Source organism: Meleagris gallopavo, chromosome 10 (genome assembly GCF_905368555.1).
Source record: "Meleagris gallopavo chromosome 10, MGAL_WU_HG_1.1, whole genome shotgun sequence".
NCBI classification, from domain to species: domain Eukaryota; kingdom Metazoa; phylum Chordata; class Aves; order Galliformes; family Phasianidae; genus Meleagris; species Meleagris gallopavo.
Genome location: NC_139413.1, coordinates 27,773,538 through 27,790,072, shown reverse-complemented (window position 1 = coordinate 27,790,072; position 16,535 = coordinate 27,773,538). Strand labels below are relative to the sequence as shown.

The 16,535-nt window shown below is 43.5% G+C and overlaps 1 protein-coding gene across 1 annotated transcript in view; it reads left to right on the top strand.

Annotated features, from left to right (window-relative positions):
• JAK1 (Janus kinase 1) overlaps positions 1–16,535 on the top strand; it is a 55,060-nt gene that overhangs the window by 20,495 nt on the left and 18,030 nt on the right. The window contains exons 2-5 of the mRNA XM_085231948.1: positions 7,614–7,689; positions 8,737–8,935; positions 11,158–11,281; positions 15,755–15,908. Coding sequence (XP_085088074.1) covers positions 7,684–7,689; positions 8,737–8,935; positions 11,158–11,281; positions 15,755–15,908 — 483 coding nt within the window. The 5' untranslated portion in view covers positions 7,614–7,683. The remainder of the gene's footprint in view (positions 1–7,613; positions 7,690–8,736; positions 8,936–11,157; positions 11,282–15,754; positions 15,909–16,535) is intronic.

Genomic DNA, 16,535 nt, shown 5'->3' with positions numbered 1-16,535 from the left:
TGGTCTGTGCTCAGAGCTGAAGCCTACTGATTTCTTTCTCATCGCTCCATTCCTGTTCTGCTTTACCACATGTGGTGAATTGTAGGGATGTTTTTGCACTGTGACGTGTGGGTCCATGCAGCTGCAATTGGCACTATCTCTGCTCCAGGAGCACCTGCCCCTCCATGGGGATGGCTGTGCTTTATATCATAGCTTTTTAAGGTGTTGTGCTGGAGTTTTGTATACAGAAGGGCTTCAGCTGAGGCACCATCCTTAACCCTGAGGTTGTTTCTGTACCACCCAAATACAAGGGGAGGAAAAGCTGACTTCACCCCTGGCATCCCAGAGCTGCCTTGTTAGCTGTTATTGTGCATTATATCAAAGAAAGGCTGGGTGTTAGGAGAAATCTCTTCTCCAAAGAGCAGTCAGCTCTGGCATAGGCTGACCTGGGGGTTAGGGTCACCCTCCCTGGAGGTGTTCCAGAGCTGTTGGGATGTGGCTCTGAAGGACGTGGGCATGGGGGGGTGGAATGGGGGTGGATTGGGGATCTCAGAGGACTTTTCCAGCCTGAACGATTCTATGGTTCTGTCTTCTCCATCCAGAATGGTGGCACGTTGTGTTCTGTCTTTGGGGTTACCATTACAGCAAGATGATTTTAACTTAAAAACAGGAGATCAAAGAATGCAGAGAGGGTTGAGAGACTTTTAAGGCCAAGTTGCTCTTGCTGTTGGTAGCAAATGCAAGATTCACTGTGAAATTGGATGGTTTTACAAATGCATTATAGAAAGAATGTTTATTGGTTTGTAGATGTCTTTGTTGGTGGTTTTGCTCTGTGCAGAAGGACAAAGATAACTGGTAATGTTTTGTTTGTTTTTGTTTATAGCCTGTTTTGAATTGTGGGCCCTTAAGAGCGAGCTTTAAAATGATCATCTCACCACATTAAAACAAAAGAGAAAAGAAAAAAAGTAAAAAAAAAAAAAAAAAAAAAAAGCAAAAAAAAAAAAAGCAAACCATCAAAAAACACTTACTAAAGTGCAAAGCCACCGCAGGAAGCCTGTGAGTACCAGAAATCTTTGCAGCTAAAACTATCTGGGGAGTCCTCGCCATGTGTGGAGTAGATGTTGACCAAATATTTAAAACTGTTGAAGTTTTTATTAGAGATTTAATTGCAGTAGGTTAGTGATACTTCTTTTTGACCCAGTGACAATGCAGAGGGATGCTGATGGGTTAGCTCATTCTGGGGGCTGCTGTGGTTGATTTGAGGATGCTCCTTGCTGCCAGGAATTCTGCTGCCCATTCCTGCTGCTCTCGAGCTGCTTCTGGGCACCTCCGCCCTATTGAAGGATGGCACTGGGCAAATCCCTCCTCTGAGTAAGGAACTTTTGCTGTGGTAATTCCCCTTCATCTAAGATGCCCTCATGCACGTGGTGCTCGGACACGGTGCATAGGGGAGCTGGTGCCCCTTGGTGCCCCCATGTGCAGTCCAAGCTCAGGGCAGAAGGAAGGAAAGGGCAGAGAGAAATGGGACGAGGGGCTCCATTTTGTGACTTGAAAGTGAAAAAGGTTAAGAACGTCTGTAGCTGCCTCAAGGAAGTGGCTACGGGGCTGACCACAAGAGAAGTGACCCAGCATGGTTCCTGCGCTGGGAGCTTTGCTCGAGTGGGCTGTGAGCAGCTGGGGGCAGTCAGCCAAGGGCAGTTCTGCAGTAGCTCTGTGGTCGCCATAACGTCCCAGCCTCTTTGCATGCTTTACATACTCACGAACCAGAAAGCTGCAGCGTATGTGAAGCCTGCTTACTCATCCCTTTGGTGTTTGGAGAAACTGCTGCTAATTCTGCCTTGTGTTAGAGGCAGCCAAGTTGCAGACCCACACTGGTTGCTAGCGTAGGTGCTGATTGCCTTGGTAAGTCATTTAATTTCTCCTCTTTTGGCTTGCAGGAGAAGCATGCCGATAGTTTTCAGGTGCTATTCAACCAGCCTTACCTTTGCGAGGCATCAGCTGTTTGCTTGTTCTGGTTTGCTTCTTACTAGAGATCTATGGCAGGATCGGAAGTCCGGCTTCCGCCATTGTAAACCTAAGGTTTCTTTCTTTCAAAACAAATGAAATGTCATATTCCCTTGTTGAGGATCACCAGTGGATCGTAGAGATGGCCGTGAAGGGATATATCATCTCTTTGTTATCCAAATGAAGGTACACTGGTTTTGCAAAAGTGGGACACAAGCAGTCACTTCTCCAGGTACGTGCTAAGTCAAAATAATCAGCCAGTGGAAAAGTGGCAGCGTGGAATGGCTCAGTGCCAGTGTGGTATGTCCAGGTTCTGTGGTTCATCCCCTGCCTGCCTGCATACTGCTGAACAAGCGAAATTAGCAAATGAATAGGCTGGAGATGGGTAGACTGTGGCATGTAGGTGCCAGCTTTCCTCCTTGCACATTTCAGCATGGTGCAATCTGTTGGATTTTAACTCTCAGGAGCAGCACGAAGTGATGATGATCTCCTGATCCTGTCTGAATAAAGAGAGGAGCTGTTTCATTACAGAGCTTCCTCCGGAAGGCGATGGACAACCCAAGTGCTTCACCTCCATCCTGCTGGCTCTGCAGGAATGCTGCTGGTTGCTCCCACATCAATATTCCGGAGCAAAAGGGCCCTGGATCGCCAGGGTGCTTTCTGCAGGAAGCAGGGAGGTGCTGAAGGTCTATAAAAGTCCCAGCACATTGTTGGACACTGAGTCCCCCCCCGTACATTTGAGGTGCCCTGACATCCACAGCAGAGAGCTGCACGATGACCTTGGCCCCTGTAGTCTTTCCGTTAGCCCAGAGGGAATGCTGTAATGAGCTTTTGTGGCTTTTCTTCCATTCTTTCTCTGTTCATTTCCACTCTTGTCTTTTGGGCAGATCTGTGCAACACCTACAGCTTGTTCTCTGCAGCACACCCTTACCGCTTGCTCACCCAAGAAAACAGATTTGGAGATCTTTGCCACGCCAACTGATTTTCGTGCAAGCTTTTCCACGCATCAGAACTGAACTTCAGGAAACCCCTTCAATCAGTGCTGTGCCACCAGGAAGAGGCTGAGTTTCCTGAAGATGTGCTTCGTTGCTAGGAAGATGGTGTGGCTCCTTGCCAGAGTGCTTCCATCACCTCTGAGAGGTGCAGACAGAGGGACAGCAGTGAGCAGCAGGGAAGAAAGCACAGAATAGGAAAGGGATCGTTAATGTCATTCCCCAGGCAGAAATAAAATCAAGCTGTCCATCCTCTTTGAGGCTGGAATCCCCCTCCAGTTCCTTTTGCATCAATCTTAGTAATAAAGCTCTTTTTTTTTAAAGTGATTGGTTTATGGGAAGAAAATAGAGAACTTTAATCTAGTTTGCGTGTATAAAGTTTGGAAGTATTGGCTACACAGTAGTGACATAAAGCTTATGTGTTACGTGGTATCTTTCCAAAACGAGTCAAAAATGATATGACTTCCTTCCAGTACTTGAAAGGAGCTCATCAGCAGGAGGGAGACTGATTTTTTTTTTTTTTTATATGGTCTAATAGTGATAGGGCAAGGAGCATAGCTTTAAAATCGGGGATTTAGGTTAGATGTTAGGAGGAAACTCTTTACCCAGAGGATAGTGCCATTGGCCTGAGAAGCTGTGGATGCTCCATTCCTGGAGCTGCCTGAAGCCAGGTGGGATGGGGTCCTGGGCAGCCTGATCTGCTGGTAGGCAGTGCTGTCTGTGGCAGGGGGCTGGAACTGGATGATCTGTAAGGTTCCTTCCAACCTGAGTCGTTCTGTGATTCCATGAAAGCGATACTGGTTTAGCTGAGAGGTGTTTAATAAAACACAATAAAAGGATATAATAACAAATTGTCTAATTTAAAGTTGTTACTACACCAGAAACAGTGGATGAGAGAGGTTTTAATACACGTCTACGTTTTAGAAGAAGCAAGCTATAAACATTGCTGGTCACTATTCCCTCCATGCCAGCCCAGCCAGGAAGAGCCCACTGGGTGTCCAAGGAGTTGTTAGGCTGGAAGGAAAGAAAATGTGACTTGGTTTGTGTGCATGCACACACATCTACAGCAGCACTCACAGACAGAACGATAGCAGCGGTAAACTTGCACGCAGCTTTATGGGCGAGCTGAAAAAGTTCTTCCCACGTACATGAGGTCACAAAATTCAGAGAAGTTGCTGAAATTGAGTTGGAAGAGCACAGGAAATGAGCACGGCTGGTTCTCAGTGTGACGGTGAACTGAGTGGGTTCTCAAAGCGCTCGGTCTGGTCTGAAGGAGTTATGATGTGAACACGATAGGAGTCAGCAGCCTATGATATTCAGAGGCAGATGGCCGAAAATGGAAATATAGAACATCTGGTAATGTCAGCGTGTGCATAGCAAAGGCTGGCCGATGTACCCGATGATGGGCACCTTGTTTTTCAGTTCTAAGAACTTTGCTGCGTGTTAACTTTTTGCTGAAAATTTCCGCCCTGTGCTCTGTCAACCCGATGTTTAAAACAAAATGTACAGCATACATCAGTCATATCGCAGAATGAATAGTGGAGGAAAACCCGAGGGGTGTTGGGAGTGTTTGTAGGACAAAGGGTGCTCATGGAGGATGGTGCTCAGCAGAGTGATGCCCAGATTTGGGATTTTAATGTGCTGCACGATCATTGCTTCTTGTCCTGTAGTCCTGCCCTTTATCCTTGTGGTTAAGCAGAGCCCCGGGTTTGTTTTAGATGTGTCACGTAGTGCAATCTAATAGCTTGTGCTGCATGAGCAGGATGCCCCGTGCTGTAGAGCCTGTGCTCTGGTTCTTTATTGCTGCATTGAAAAGAAGAATTTGAGAACTTTCCAGCTGACATAAACTATTATTACTACAAAATGGCACACTCTGCTCACTTGAGGAAAGCCTACGTATTGTTTTCCGAGCATAAGCAACCATAAACATCCCCTGCAGTGTCCTTTTCATGAAACAAGAAACTAAACGGGCTGCGAGAGAGAAAAAGAGGAAGAATGTAAAAATGGTGCACAAAATTGGTTCTGGTTTAGGCAGATGCTATCTGGGATTTTCCATTCCTCGCGTTTTAGAGACTTTCGCCTTGAAACAGGCACTCCATGTCCTGTTTGCTCCCCGAAACGTGTAGGAAGCAAACCTGAGTTTCTGAGCCCAGCACGTCTCAGACACAGATTCGCCTCTGCTTGGGTGTGGATGTGAGCTGGGTGGGTAACTTCTCAAAGCCTGTGGAGGTTTCATTTGCTTCCTTTGCCTGGACCAGTCTTAGATTTACAAATCTATTGCTAACGTAGGAAGCCGGAGCTATGGGAATCTACAGTTTTCTTTGAACTCACGTGGGATGAGATTTATTAATGCCCATTGGAGCTTGGAGCTGGTTTATGTGGTGTCTGACATCTTGAAGTGCTTCCCAGCTGACAATTTAGTCTTCAGTTTCCTTATTCAAGGGAAAGGTTTCTTGTGCATCTTGGTCTTTTCGTAGGGTGTGGGCTCTCAGCGGGTACAGAACATGCCAGGAGATGTTGTGGCTTTTCCCCATCCATGCCAGCATGTGGGCATCTTCTGATTAGGGACAAACTCAAAGTATTTATTTCCCTTTTCTTTCCTTGACCTTTGAGGCACACAGAGGTTGGAAGCAGTTATTCAGGTGCTGTGTGTTTGTCATTTTTCCTTAGAAATGCTAGGAGTACTGGGCTTGAACTGTTCTGGTCTACTGAGGAGAATTGGTTGCAGCAAGCTGTAGGGAGGAACTGGAATTTCTCAACGGATAGTTGTCAGTTTTTCTTCGTCTTAACAGTTTAAGACCAGAAGCAAACCAATTGTGAGCAACGTGATAGCAAAATTTTATGAGGGTCTCATTTGTATATGAGGAAAAAAAGATTCGTGTGGGGTCCAGGCTGCTTGATGACCCAGTCCAAAGAAATGAGATGTCAGTGCTGGCGTTGGGCAGCTGTGGTGTTTTCTGTGTGTTTGTGCACACACATATGGTTGATCCCCACATGAGAAGGACAAACTGTTGTCCCCCTGTGCTGGTGGGTGCACCGAGCTGGGAATTGGCTCTCCCTGCCGTGCTGCCCCCAAAATAGGGCATTTCACAAGGCCGGTGAGTGCGTATGTATGCACTGGTCAGCATTTCCAATGGCCAAAGCAGCCTTTTGCTGTGGGGATTGCTGGGAGACGGAGCTGCGGTGCAGGATGAGACCCACAGGGCATGGTGTGAACCAAAATGAGAGCTGGGAGGGCTGCTGTCCTAAGCTCACCAGCAGAACACAGGGGGAGAGTTTGGTGGGGTTAATGCCTGGGGCTGGGGATGTGCTGCTGCTCAGAGAAGGAACACAGCATCCCGATGGAGACTTCTGGGACACTCTAGGATACATTTGTTAAAAGATGCATTCCTGGCACTGAATACAAGACTATCTAGAAGACTTGTTGGTAAACAGCAAGCTAGAAATTGGACATTGGGTTCTTCTCTTTGTCCTCTAAAGAGTATTGGGATGAAGCAGTGCCTATGGTTCTTTTGTATTCTGGGAATTGCTGTCGTGATTGGGAAGCAGCACCAGCTATTAAGCAAACCCAAAGAACGCTGTGTTGAAAAGCAGTTTAGATTTATGGATCTGCAAGAAGGCAGCGGTTTTACATTTCCCTTCACATTTTAAAGCCTCTAGGCAATCTTTGTAATGCTATGCCCACACAGACATTAAGATACAGTGAGTTTCAATTGGCAGATACATTGTTTAAAAGGGAGTATTTTCAGTTAGATTGCAGCTCCGTTCTCAAGCTTTTGCATTTAAATTTTCTGATGCTGTACAGAAATAATTACCAGCTTGTTCGCATGTTCCAGTGATCACACTCTCAATTACTTCTTCTCTGTATCGTTGCTGAGAAAATGTGCATGGAACCTCAAATTTAGTATTAAAATGGCACGGATGGGTTGATATTTCCCTGGTTTGCTTCAGGCGGTAGCAGTGAGCTGTAATTTTGGGTGGGAGTAGTTTTGCAAGCCAGTTCCAGAATACTGAGATTGTTTGTGTTCTTAGAAAAGGCTTAAAAACTATAGGAAGGTGTCTCTGCTGCCAGAGGCACGAGAGTTACTGCAGTGTCCCATGTGAGCAAGGAGAGATGCCAGCCTTGCTCTGATGCTTCCTCATCCTCCATCACTCGACCAGAGCTCTGCATCTTCCACGGGGCAAAGGAGAGTAAAACAAGAAAGAACAAAACCCAAAACTTTGGAAGGAGGGGCTGGGAGAGAATTAGAGTTAGCAGTATTCAGTTACAAATAGGAAGAAGGAAGTGACTTGTCAAGCCGTGAAGCAAAGGGAAAAATGCTCCTTTGAGTCACAGCTGAGGGCTGCCATGGGTATGGCACCAAACAGACTGCTGATGCTCTGAAAATATGAAAAGAAATTAAAGTGGTTGAGGTTTTCCCACTGGGTTTGTTTGCCTCTCAATCTGTGCATCCAAAGAAGCAAAAGAAGTGAGCAGATTTACATGGGCTGCAGGGTACATCCCTACGTGCTCAACCAGTCTGTTAATGGAAAGATCCCACTATATTGATTGCTAGTGGCTTTTTGTCAGCCTGACCGTGTATTTGGTGCCTCAAATACTGTACAAACTAATTCCTGATTTCTTTTTTTCCCAACCAGACACAAGTTACTCTTGGAGAGTGTGAAGATAGTCTGTTTCAGTCACATTGAGGACCAGACAGACACATAAATGCAGGTGAGTTGGCCTCTGAAGTTTGGCTTTGCTTGGTTTTCGGTGGGAGAATTATGTTTGTAAACTGCAGAATTGGTGGTTTGGGCTTTCGTTACTGATTGAGCTAAAGTTTAGTAAAAAGTGGAGCACGGACCCAATAATATCTGAAGTCTGTGGTCACCCAGCTCCCTTCTGCTCTTTCTATTTAAGTACCAGACACAAAATGCCACGCGCCTTTCCTTTCGAGTCACAGCTCCCTTGGATCCTTCTTGGCAGTGTGAAAGGGATGTCATTAAACCTCCTTAGTGCTACTTTTACCCACTTGGGGGAGAGAAGTAACTATAAAAACAGCTCTCCAGTAAAGCCCGTTTCACTGTGATATCTCAAGCATATTAAAATAAAAAACAAAGGGTGAGAGGGGAGAAAGCTTTCAGAAATATTTGCATGCTAGAGCAGACTGTAAAAACAGAAGGTAACTTTTTTTTAAGGGAAATGTTCACGGTACTGTTTATATTAGCCAGCCTGGAGTACTCAGTAATTGTTTTTCAGCCAGTTAGGTGCTTAAGGATGTGAAAGTTATTCCTGCTTTATGGTAAGAAAATAAACCTTTCAGAATAGCTGCGGAACCACTAGAACTTAAGCTGTTACCAGAAACAGAATAAGCACTGAGATTTCTTGCTTCACTTTTCCCCTCATTTATGAAAAGTGCTGGCTTTGAATAATCAGGTTACCAATATGAGAAGCTCGAGAAATGCTTTGCCTACCCTGTCACAGTGTTCACTAGCACCAGATCTGTGTACTGACAAGGATTTTCACAAGAAATAAGGATGAACCAAAACTTAGAGCCAAACTTAGCTCTGAATTTTTTGCCTTTCAGCAGTCTCTTATCTAGGAATTGCATTTTATTTATTTTATGACCTAAATAGTCTATTTTCAGTCACATTTTTTCTTTTTTTTTTTTTGGTTTAATGTGGAGTACTTGCTACTGAGCTAACAACAAGAAGCATGGAGCCAAATCAATCACACTCTCCTTCACAGTGTTTTCTTTAACTGTTTTTCCTCTACTTTCAGTATCTAAACGTAAAAGAAGACTGCAAAGCCATGGCTTTCTGTGCAAAAATGAGGAGCACAAAGAAGAGCGAAGTAAACCTGGAAGCTCAGCATCAGGGCTTAGAGATACTTTTCTACCTGCAAGATAAAAGCCCCATTTCTTACACCAGTGGCGAGTTTACCTCGGAGGAGCTGTGCATTGAAGCTGCCCAGAAGTGCTGTGAGTATATGGGTTTTGTGTGAGTTTTCAATGGCAAGGCTGACAGTATTACAAGTGATACATCCTTCTCTGAGCATAAGTCAGTGATCATAGGAAAGACATGCGTGGTATATTGTTCAGGATGGAAATCTTTGCCAAGGGCTGCTCTGGCAGTTCTTAAACTGTTCAGAGTAGAAGAAATGGAAAAGACTTTCCTGAGATTCATGTAACACGATTATCTCCCAGCATGGCTTCTGGCAGATACTGGCATTTTTTCCTTTTAGTGGGATGGAATCGGGCTTCTTTTAGGAGGACACAGTATACAAATAAGTTACATAAAGATGTTTTTACCTATGACACTAGCTGGTAAGCCTGTGAGGTCTGTTCCATGTTATTTTGGAGAGGGCTAATGAGAGAAAATACATCCATTTGCTCCTTTCCCAGTTTTAATTTTCTCGTTTGTTGCCTAACACTCCTTTGTAGAGTTACAATATCCATAGTATTAATAACTCACCAGTAAGGTTTTCTGAATTTTGTACAATTGTGATTGTACAGAAATGCATAATGAAAATGTCTTGTTTTGTCTCTATGTTCCTTGACCCAGCAAAATAGTATTTAATTATTCGATTGGAATCAGCAGATTTAATCTATGTTTAAACCTTATGAATCTAGGTTCTAGTGTGCTTTTATATTTACAATCCTGAGGTCCTTAGTGTCATTCCTCCTTCCCCCCAAGTCCAAATGTCATATTCCCCTGGCTTCCTGGAACACCAATTACTATTCAGTGATCTGGGAGTGGTAAAGCTGGCCATACAAACAGGCTACCTGCCTGCTTCTGGGCGTATGTGGCTTCCAGTGTTTTCCTTTCCCATGTCACTTTGGTTCTCCTGACACTGAGTATCCTCCAGTTTATTTCCCTAGTTACGTCTCCTCCGTTCCAAAGAGAGGAATGGTGAGAGTCTGAAGGACAGATCTCATCAAATAAGTCCTCATATTGCCTTTGAATAGCTTTAATGAAAATGAGGAGTGCTTAAGGCACACCTGTTTGTGTCAGCATGTGGGAGCTATGAGCTGCTGCTGTTTATAGAGCTGTGAACCCATAGACTGTGTAATTGCTGCCAGTAATTTCTGTCAGAAATTTAAAACCTTTAAAGAAGTGACTTTAGGTGAGCTTTCCTTAAGGAAACTTCCAGCTACCTCCTCTTGCCCTTTGCTAACCCCACAGCAGATGCTGTAAGGTCCAAAAGTTTTACCCATTTCAGCAAGCTGGAGATGTTGGTCTCTGCTGTAAGTTGCAGCTTGGGTAGTTACACCTCTGCTGGCATCTGCGTGCTGCTGGTTGGCCTGCAGAAAGCTGTGGCTGCCCAGCCCCACCTGCTGTCAGCTTCACCATTAGCTTATTCAGATTTGATTTCCTTCTTCGCTTTTGATCTCTCTCTCCTCGATTTGAAACAGAAATGGTTTCACTGAGTTCTGGAGGACTTTGCCATTGGCACCGATTCAGAAAGGCACTTAGGCACACGCATGGAGGAGAGCTGCTTGCCCAGACAGGGCTTTTGCACAGAGGTACTGCCTCTTACTGAACAGGAAACAGGAGCAATGAATTGAAACAGCCGTACCTCTGTGAGGAAAACATAACTGCTTCTCTCTGGGGTGGTGTAAATGCAAAGGTTAACGCAGGTCAGCCTAGACCTACCAGTTAGAGTCTGTTCCTTGTTGGAAAACCCTCTGCTGAATTAGCAGTGAATGGAAAAATGACATGTTATGCTTTGTGCCTCTTTGCTGATGAGAAAGCAATTTTGAATATTTCCCTAGAATCTTCTCTATCAACGATGGGAGCAGAATTTATTAATCAAGTGAAACTGAGAACAAAGTTGTAGTTTTCTTAAAACACGCGTTTCTGTGATCTGGAAAAGATGAAATTTTTTAAGACTTCTCTTCATTCTCTTTTCATTGGGCCTTGGCAAAATCACAACTTCAGCATAAGTTTCATGCTGGGAATAGCTGAAATGTCAGACTGTTTAATACCTGAGAACCAGTGGAGTCAACCAGTCCGCAGTTTGCATCTTCCCTTTAGTCATGTCTTTCTCATGCTTGTTTTCAGCTCATCCTAGTGTCAGTTTCTTTGTGTGGTATAGGTTGCACGATCAGATGGTTGCCTAATGCATTTGTATTTTTGGAGTGTGCATGCATGTATCTGGCAGCCTTGTGAACTGACGTGCTTCCTTATTTTCCTCTGACAGCTATATCTCCTCTGTGCCATAATCTCTTTGCACTGTTTGATGAGAACAGAAAGCTCTGGTATGCACCAAACCAGGTCTTTAAGATAGATGAAAAGACATCGCATCGGCTCTATTATCGAATGAGGTAAGTGCCAAACATCTGAAAAATGACCATGGGTTTTTCTTACCAATACGTAGTTGCTCTTACTCATACTACTGAGCTCACTGAAGAAGCTGGAAAGCAAAACCAAAAGCGACAGCTTGTCCTTCACACCACAGATAAAAAATTAACAGGAAAAGCTTAAAACGTCTCCTGATTTTTTTTTTAAATCTTTGTGATATAACCTTGAAAACACACCAGAAGTTGAAAACCACAAGAACTCATATTCATGAAGCTGTAGGTGACTGAAGTGAAGAAAAAAAAAAAAAAAAAAAAAGGCTCGGAAATGTTGTTTTATCCTGTTAGTATTTGGTATGTTTCTGTTTCCATTTGAAGGACTCATAACGAACTGTACTCCTGCTGAAGTCGATGGGAATTTTGCTATTAACTTGAAGGGAGAAAGCAACGTGCTGTCACTTTTGATATTCTCCTGTAGGGCTGTAGGGGAATCCATGCGCCCTAAGTGGGGGTGGCAGTTATTAGACTGCAGAAAGCACCAGAAAATCCAAATCCTTTTTGGTGGGATCTTTGTCCTTTATGCATAGCATCAGGTTGAACTTCAGGAGTTAATCTTGAAGTATAGCACATACTGAGATGTGTGGGCAGAATGGGCATTCTAATCCTCATCCACTGGAAAGTGAAAGCAGCAGTATGACAGCTTTTGAATGAAGCTGTTGAAGGCTGTACACCCAAACTGTTCTCTAGGCTTGTTGGAGGATGACAGCCCCTTCCCTTATGCAGGGAGCTTTGTAATCATGATCTTTCAACTGTGAGGTATTCCACTGCTGAGTGCAATCTGTGCTAGGCCAGAATTGTTGTTATTGTTGGATGAATTGTTACAGGGAAAAATTACCCACAGTTAACAAACAGATCTTTGCTTTTCAAATAATGATGGTACTGATACCTATATTAAAAGAGGAAAAGGACACTACTGTCTTTTCCTTTTCTGTACCACTGTCTATTAGCAGCATTAATGACTTAATCTCAGTTTATCTTGGATTTAAACAGCTGCGATTAAGTTTGGCAGATAAACAGCACACAATAATGGGGTTGAGTGACTCTAAAGAAAGCTGGGAGGACTCTGATGCCCTCTTACAGAGCATTAAGTGCCCCTTCTTCCTTTAAGAGCAGTCAGATTAACAGTATATTGATAATAAAAAAGTACAATGTGGTACAATCTGGACCTGGGATGTTTTCCCTGATATGAAAATTTTTCATGCGGTCTGCTTTGCTCTGCGAAAGAAAAAAAAAATATATTTTAATCCTGTGATTAGGAACTCGATGCTCTGATTAACTTAATTCTTAAATAAATGGTTTCTGCTGTGTCTAGTGTTGGCATGCTTCTGCTTCAGGTGGGCAAGGAGCACTCGCTCCAGGTCCTTGCATTGGCACTGCAGCTGTCACAGCCCTGTCAGATGGTAACGACGTGGGCAGAATTGCTTGACACTGAACTTCATTTTCTGGATCTTTTTAGTTTTTAATTCTAAATTAACAGAGAGTGAAGCCTTGGAAAATGCATTTGTAGTTACGGTGATTTGTTTTTTTAAGCTCTGGAGTTGGGATTTGAAGTTTGGCAGGGAGTTCTCTTCTGTCTGATGTACTTTATTCATGAAAATAGGCAAACTTTGGGCCAATAATTTGTATTAAAAGTAATTTCATATGCTTTTAGAAAGAGATTATATAAAAGAAGGTGCTGAAATCTGAATATTCCAGTCTCCCCAGCAGTGCTGTATTGCATTGGTGAAATGGGGTTTTCCTTTCTTTCGTTTATGATCACTGTGTGCCTTGGCTTGGGCACCTGAGCAGGGTAGGGCTGAGCACTGAGAACTGAGGAACAGCACAGGATTGTGAAACTTCTCTGAATGAATATTGTTTATTCAGAGCTCTGTGAGAGGCAAAATTCCTCTTGAGAAAGGGATACAGCTTGGGATTTTTTAATAACGTATCAGAGACATTCAGAGACAAATCAGTTTTATGTGGACAGCCTCATTTCTGAAATGTCATCGCACTGATAGATCTGATTTAGCCAAGTTCTATTAATATTATATATCTCTAAAATGAAGGTATGTGACTCAGCGTTTTGAAATGCTTTTAGATGTTAGATTTCTCTTCCACTGCTGACAGCTTGATGTTTGGTTTCTGATTGTGTGGACTTCCCACCCTCCTCTCCCCATTAAATCCATGCCCATGGATACACTTTTCATTTTCTTTTAAAAAGACTTTGCTTATTCACTAGAATCTTTGCTACAAGCCTCATATTTCTTTCACTTGCATCAAGTGAAAAAGGAGTCTACAACAAAAGAAACCACAGTATTTTGTAACATCCTGCCTCATTAGCACACAGGCTGATGGAGGAGTTTAACTATCTCATGGCTGGGCATTGTGTAAGCCAGTGGTAGCAATGTTGCTTGGCATGCCAAAGGGACCTAAGGCGGATGTTTTTGGAAACGTGGGAAAGAAGAGTCCTCAGAGTCACTAGAGGAGAAAGAGAAGAGCATTCCTTGGTCAGACTGAACGGATCTGGGATCTCCTTTCCAGGTCTTCTGCAGAACTTCTGAATTTGGAAGCTTGTGCTCCCATTTCTGTTGTGAAAGTGGAATAAAGTCCTCTTTACCACAAGCCCATCGGTTTGGTCAAGGCAGAGACTCTCCTGCCTTGTTTATATGGTTCCACAAACAATGGGGAAATTTTTATTGCAACTTATAAGTGTTGTCTTAATCAAGACATTTAATAATAAAGAAACAAGTTCTCCACTAAGTTATAAACAATACACGTAACCTTGCCCATAATTATTTTCAGGAAATACCAAAAGAATTTGAATTATTAATTACCTTCCATCTTACAAAGGAACATGTGAAAACAAACTGAAGGCAGAGATTTTCTTTCCTTTGCTTTTTGTGCTTGAACCAAAGGATTTCTGCAGTGCCTTGCTGTCCTTGTTGGGAGTTTTTGGCATAGTTGTGTATTGGTATTCCTGCCTGTGCTATATATGTATGCTTTTTTTAGTGGGACTTAAAAAGACTTATAAAAAAGAAAGAAAGGACAAAAACACGATACGGTGTCTTTAATCCATAATGCTTCCTTTGATTGGTCACTCAAGTTCCCTATGATTTTGTTAATCACACATTTAGGCAGACTTTGAAAGCTTTAGAAGCTCAGTTGTCAGGAGGTAGTGGTAAAATTATATGAAGCTGACTGTGGTCACTGCATCAGGAATCAGAGGAGGCCACTGAGATGATCAGAGGGCTGCAGCACCTCTGGTATGAAGAAGGGTTGAGGGAACTGGGCTTGTTTAGCTTGGAGAAGTGAAGGCTCCAGGGGGACCTCAGTGTGGCCTTCCAGTACTTGAAGGGAGCACATAAACAAGGGGGGAGAACGGCTGTTTGTGAGGGTGGGTGGTGATAGGACAAGGGGAATGGTTTTAAACTGAGACAGGGGAAGTTTAGGTTGGATATGAGGAGGAAGTTTTTCCCGCAGAAGTGGTGAGGCACTGGAACAGGTTGCCCAAGGAGGCTGTGGATGCCCCATCCCTGCAGGCATTCAAGGCCAGGCTGGATGTGGCTCTGGGCAGCCTGGGCTGCTGGTTGGCGACCTGCACACAGCAGGGGGTTGGGACTGATGAGCACTGTGGGCCTTTGCAACCCAGGCCATTCTAGGATTCTATGAATGTCTCCTTTTCACCTCCCAGTGTATTAGTAAGTCCTTCTGCAGTGCTTTTTCTGATTGCTGCTGAGTAAGAGTGGCATTTTCTTACTGAAATCCTTCCTACTTAGAGCTGAGTAATCTGCTCTGCTCTGCCCTTCTAATTGTAAGTACGTCACCATCGTGCGCAGGGCATGAACTCTCTAAAAGCACATTGATTCAAACCAGATTTAACTAAAGTTCACTTGATTTAATATCTTAACAGAACCCAGAGAAAAACAGATTTCTAGGGGTAATTCAGGCAAAGATTTTTCAGCAGCCTCTAACAGAGGCTTGATCTCAACAATTTCATTAATTTGCAGCAGATGCCAACTCTTTTAGCGGGTTTTTAATTAAATAGCTTTGTGTGCAGATATGAGTAAAAAGCTTATTTGCAATACACATAGAAGATTGACTGTGTAACCTAAAAGCTAGATGATTGGAGTTAGTTTGTTTTTCACCATCTCCATCCCAGCCAAAGGGAAGCAGAAATCCCAGTGCATGGCTGCTTCCAGCTGCAGCCCAAAGGGAAGCATTCAGTGTCCGTAGAGGAGGAGATTTGAAGCCCTGTTAATCCTTCAGCTGAGCCATTTATCTTGGAATGCAAACACCAAACAATGCTCAATAGAGGCATATTGACTTACACTGAGGCAGAAGAGTGAAGGGTTTTGATGTGTACCTGATTTTCTTCTGAAGGTTTAAAATAGGTATCCAGTGTAAATAGAGGATTTTCCCACAATTTTTTTTTTTTAAGTTCATTCTTCTTTTTCTTGCAAGATACTACTTCACAAACTGGCATGGGACTAGTGAAAACGAACCCTCAGTGTGGAGGCATACCCCAAAGAAGGCAAAGAACTCTTACGACAAGAAGCTGGCACCGGAAGGAACCCCAATCCTGGATGCAAACTCATTGGAATACATCTTTGCACAGGTAGGGAGTTGCATGCAGGGGGTTGTGCAGTTCCACCCACATAAAAACTGTTTGATCCAGTAGGAATGCTCTGCTTAAAAAAAACTATTTTCCAACTGTTTTATATATTTAAGCTTACCTGTTGGTGATGGTGAGGGTTTACTTCCACATCGTGGAAGAATTTGCTATGTGAAGAACAGTCTAACCCTATGTGGAACGTGTAAGGAAACTGCCTTACAGTCCAGGAAGGGCTAGGCTTTTACAGCTCACTTTTTTTAATATTAACTATTTTTTGAATAGAAATGCTATCATTTCCTTTGTGGAAAATTTGCTCAGAATGACTGTGACATCTATAGTCCGACAGATGAACAGTAGCATTACTAAATCTATGATATTGTGTCTGTTTAATGAGTCTATTTTACTGTGTGGTGTTAAAAAATTGACTCATAATGCCACTGCCACACAGCCTGCCTACGTGCAGTTCTCCTCTCCTGCTGTGCATCCCAGTTGCTGGCAGCGTGCTGCATGCTGCTCATTCCAAACACTCGGGGTTCCTATATCAGAAAGCTGTGCTCCCCATCAAAAGAAAGGTTATGTACACACCAGTGGTTTTGCAAATCAGGCACTGTGGTTTCGGAATGGGAAGGG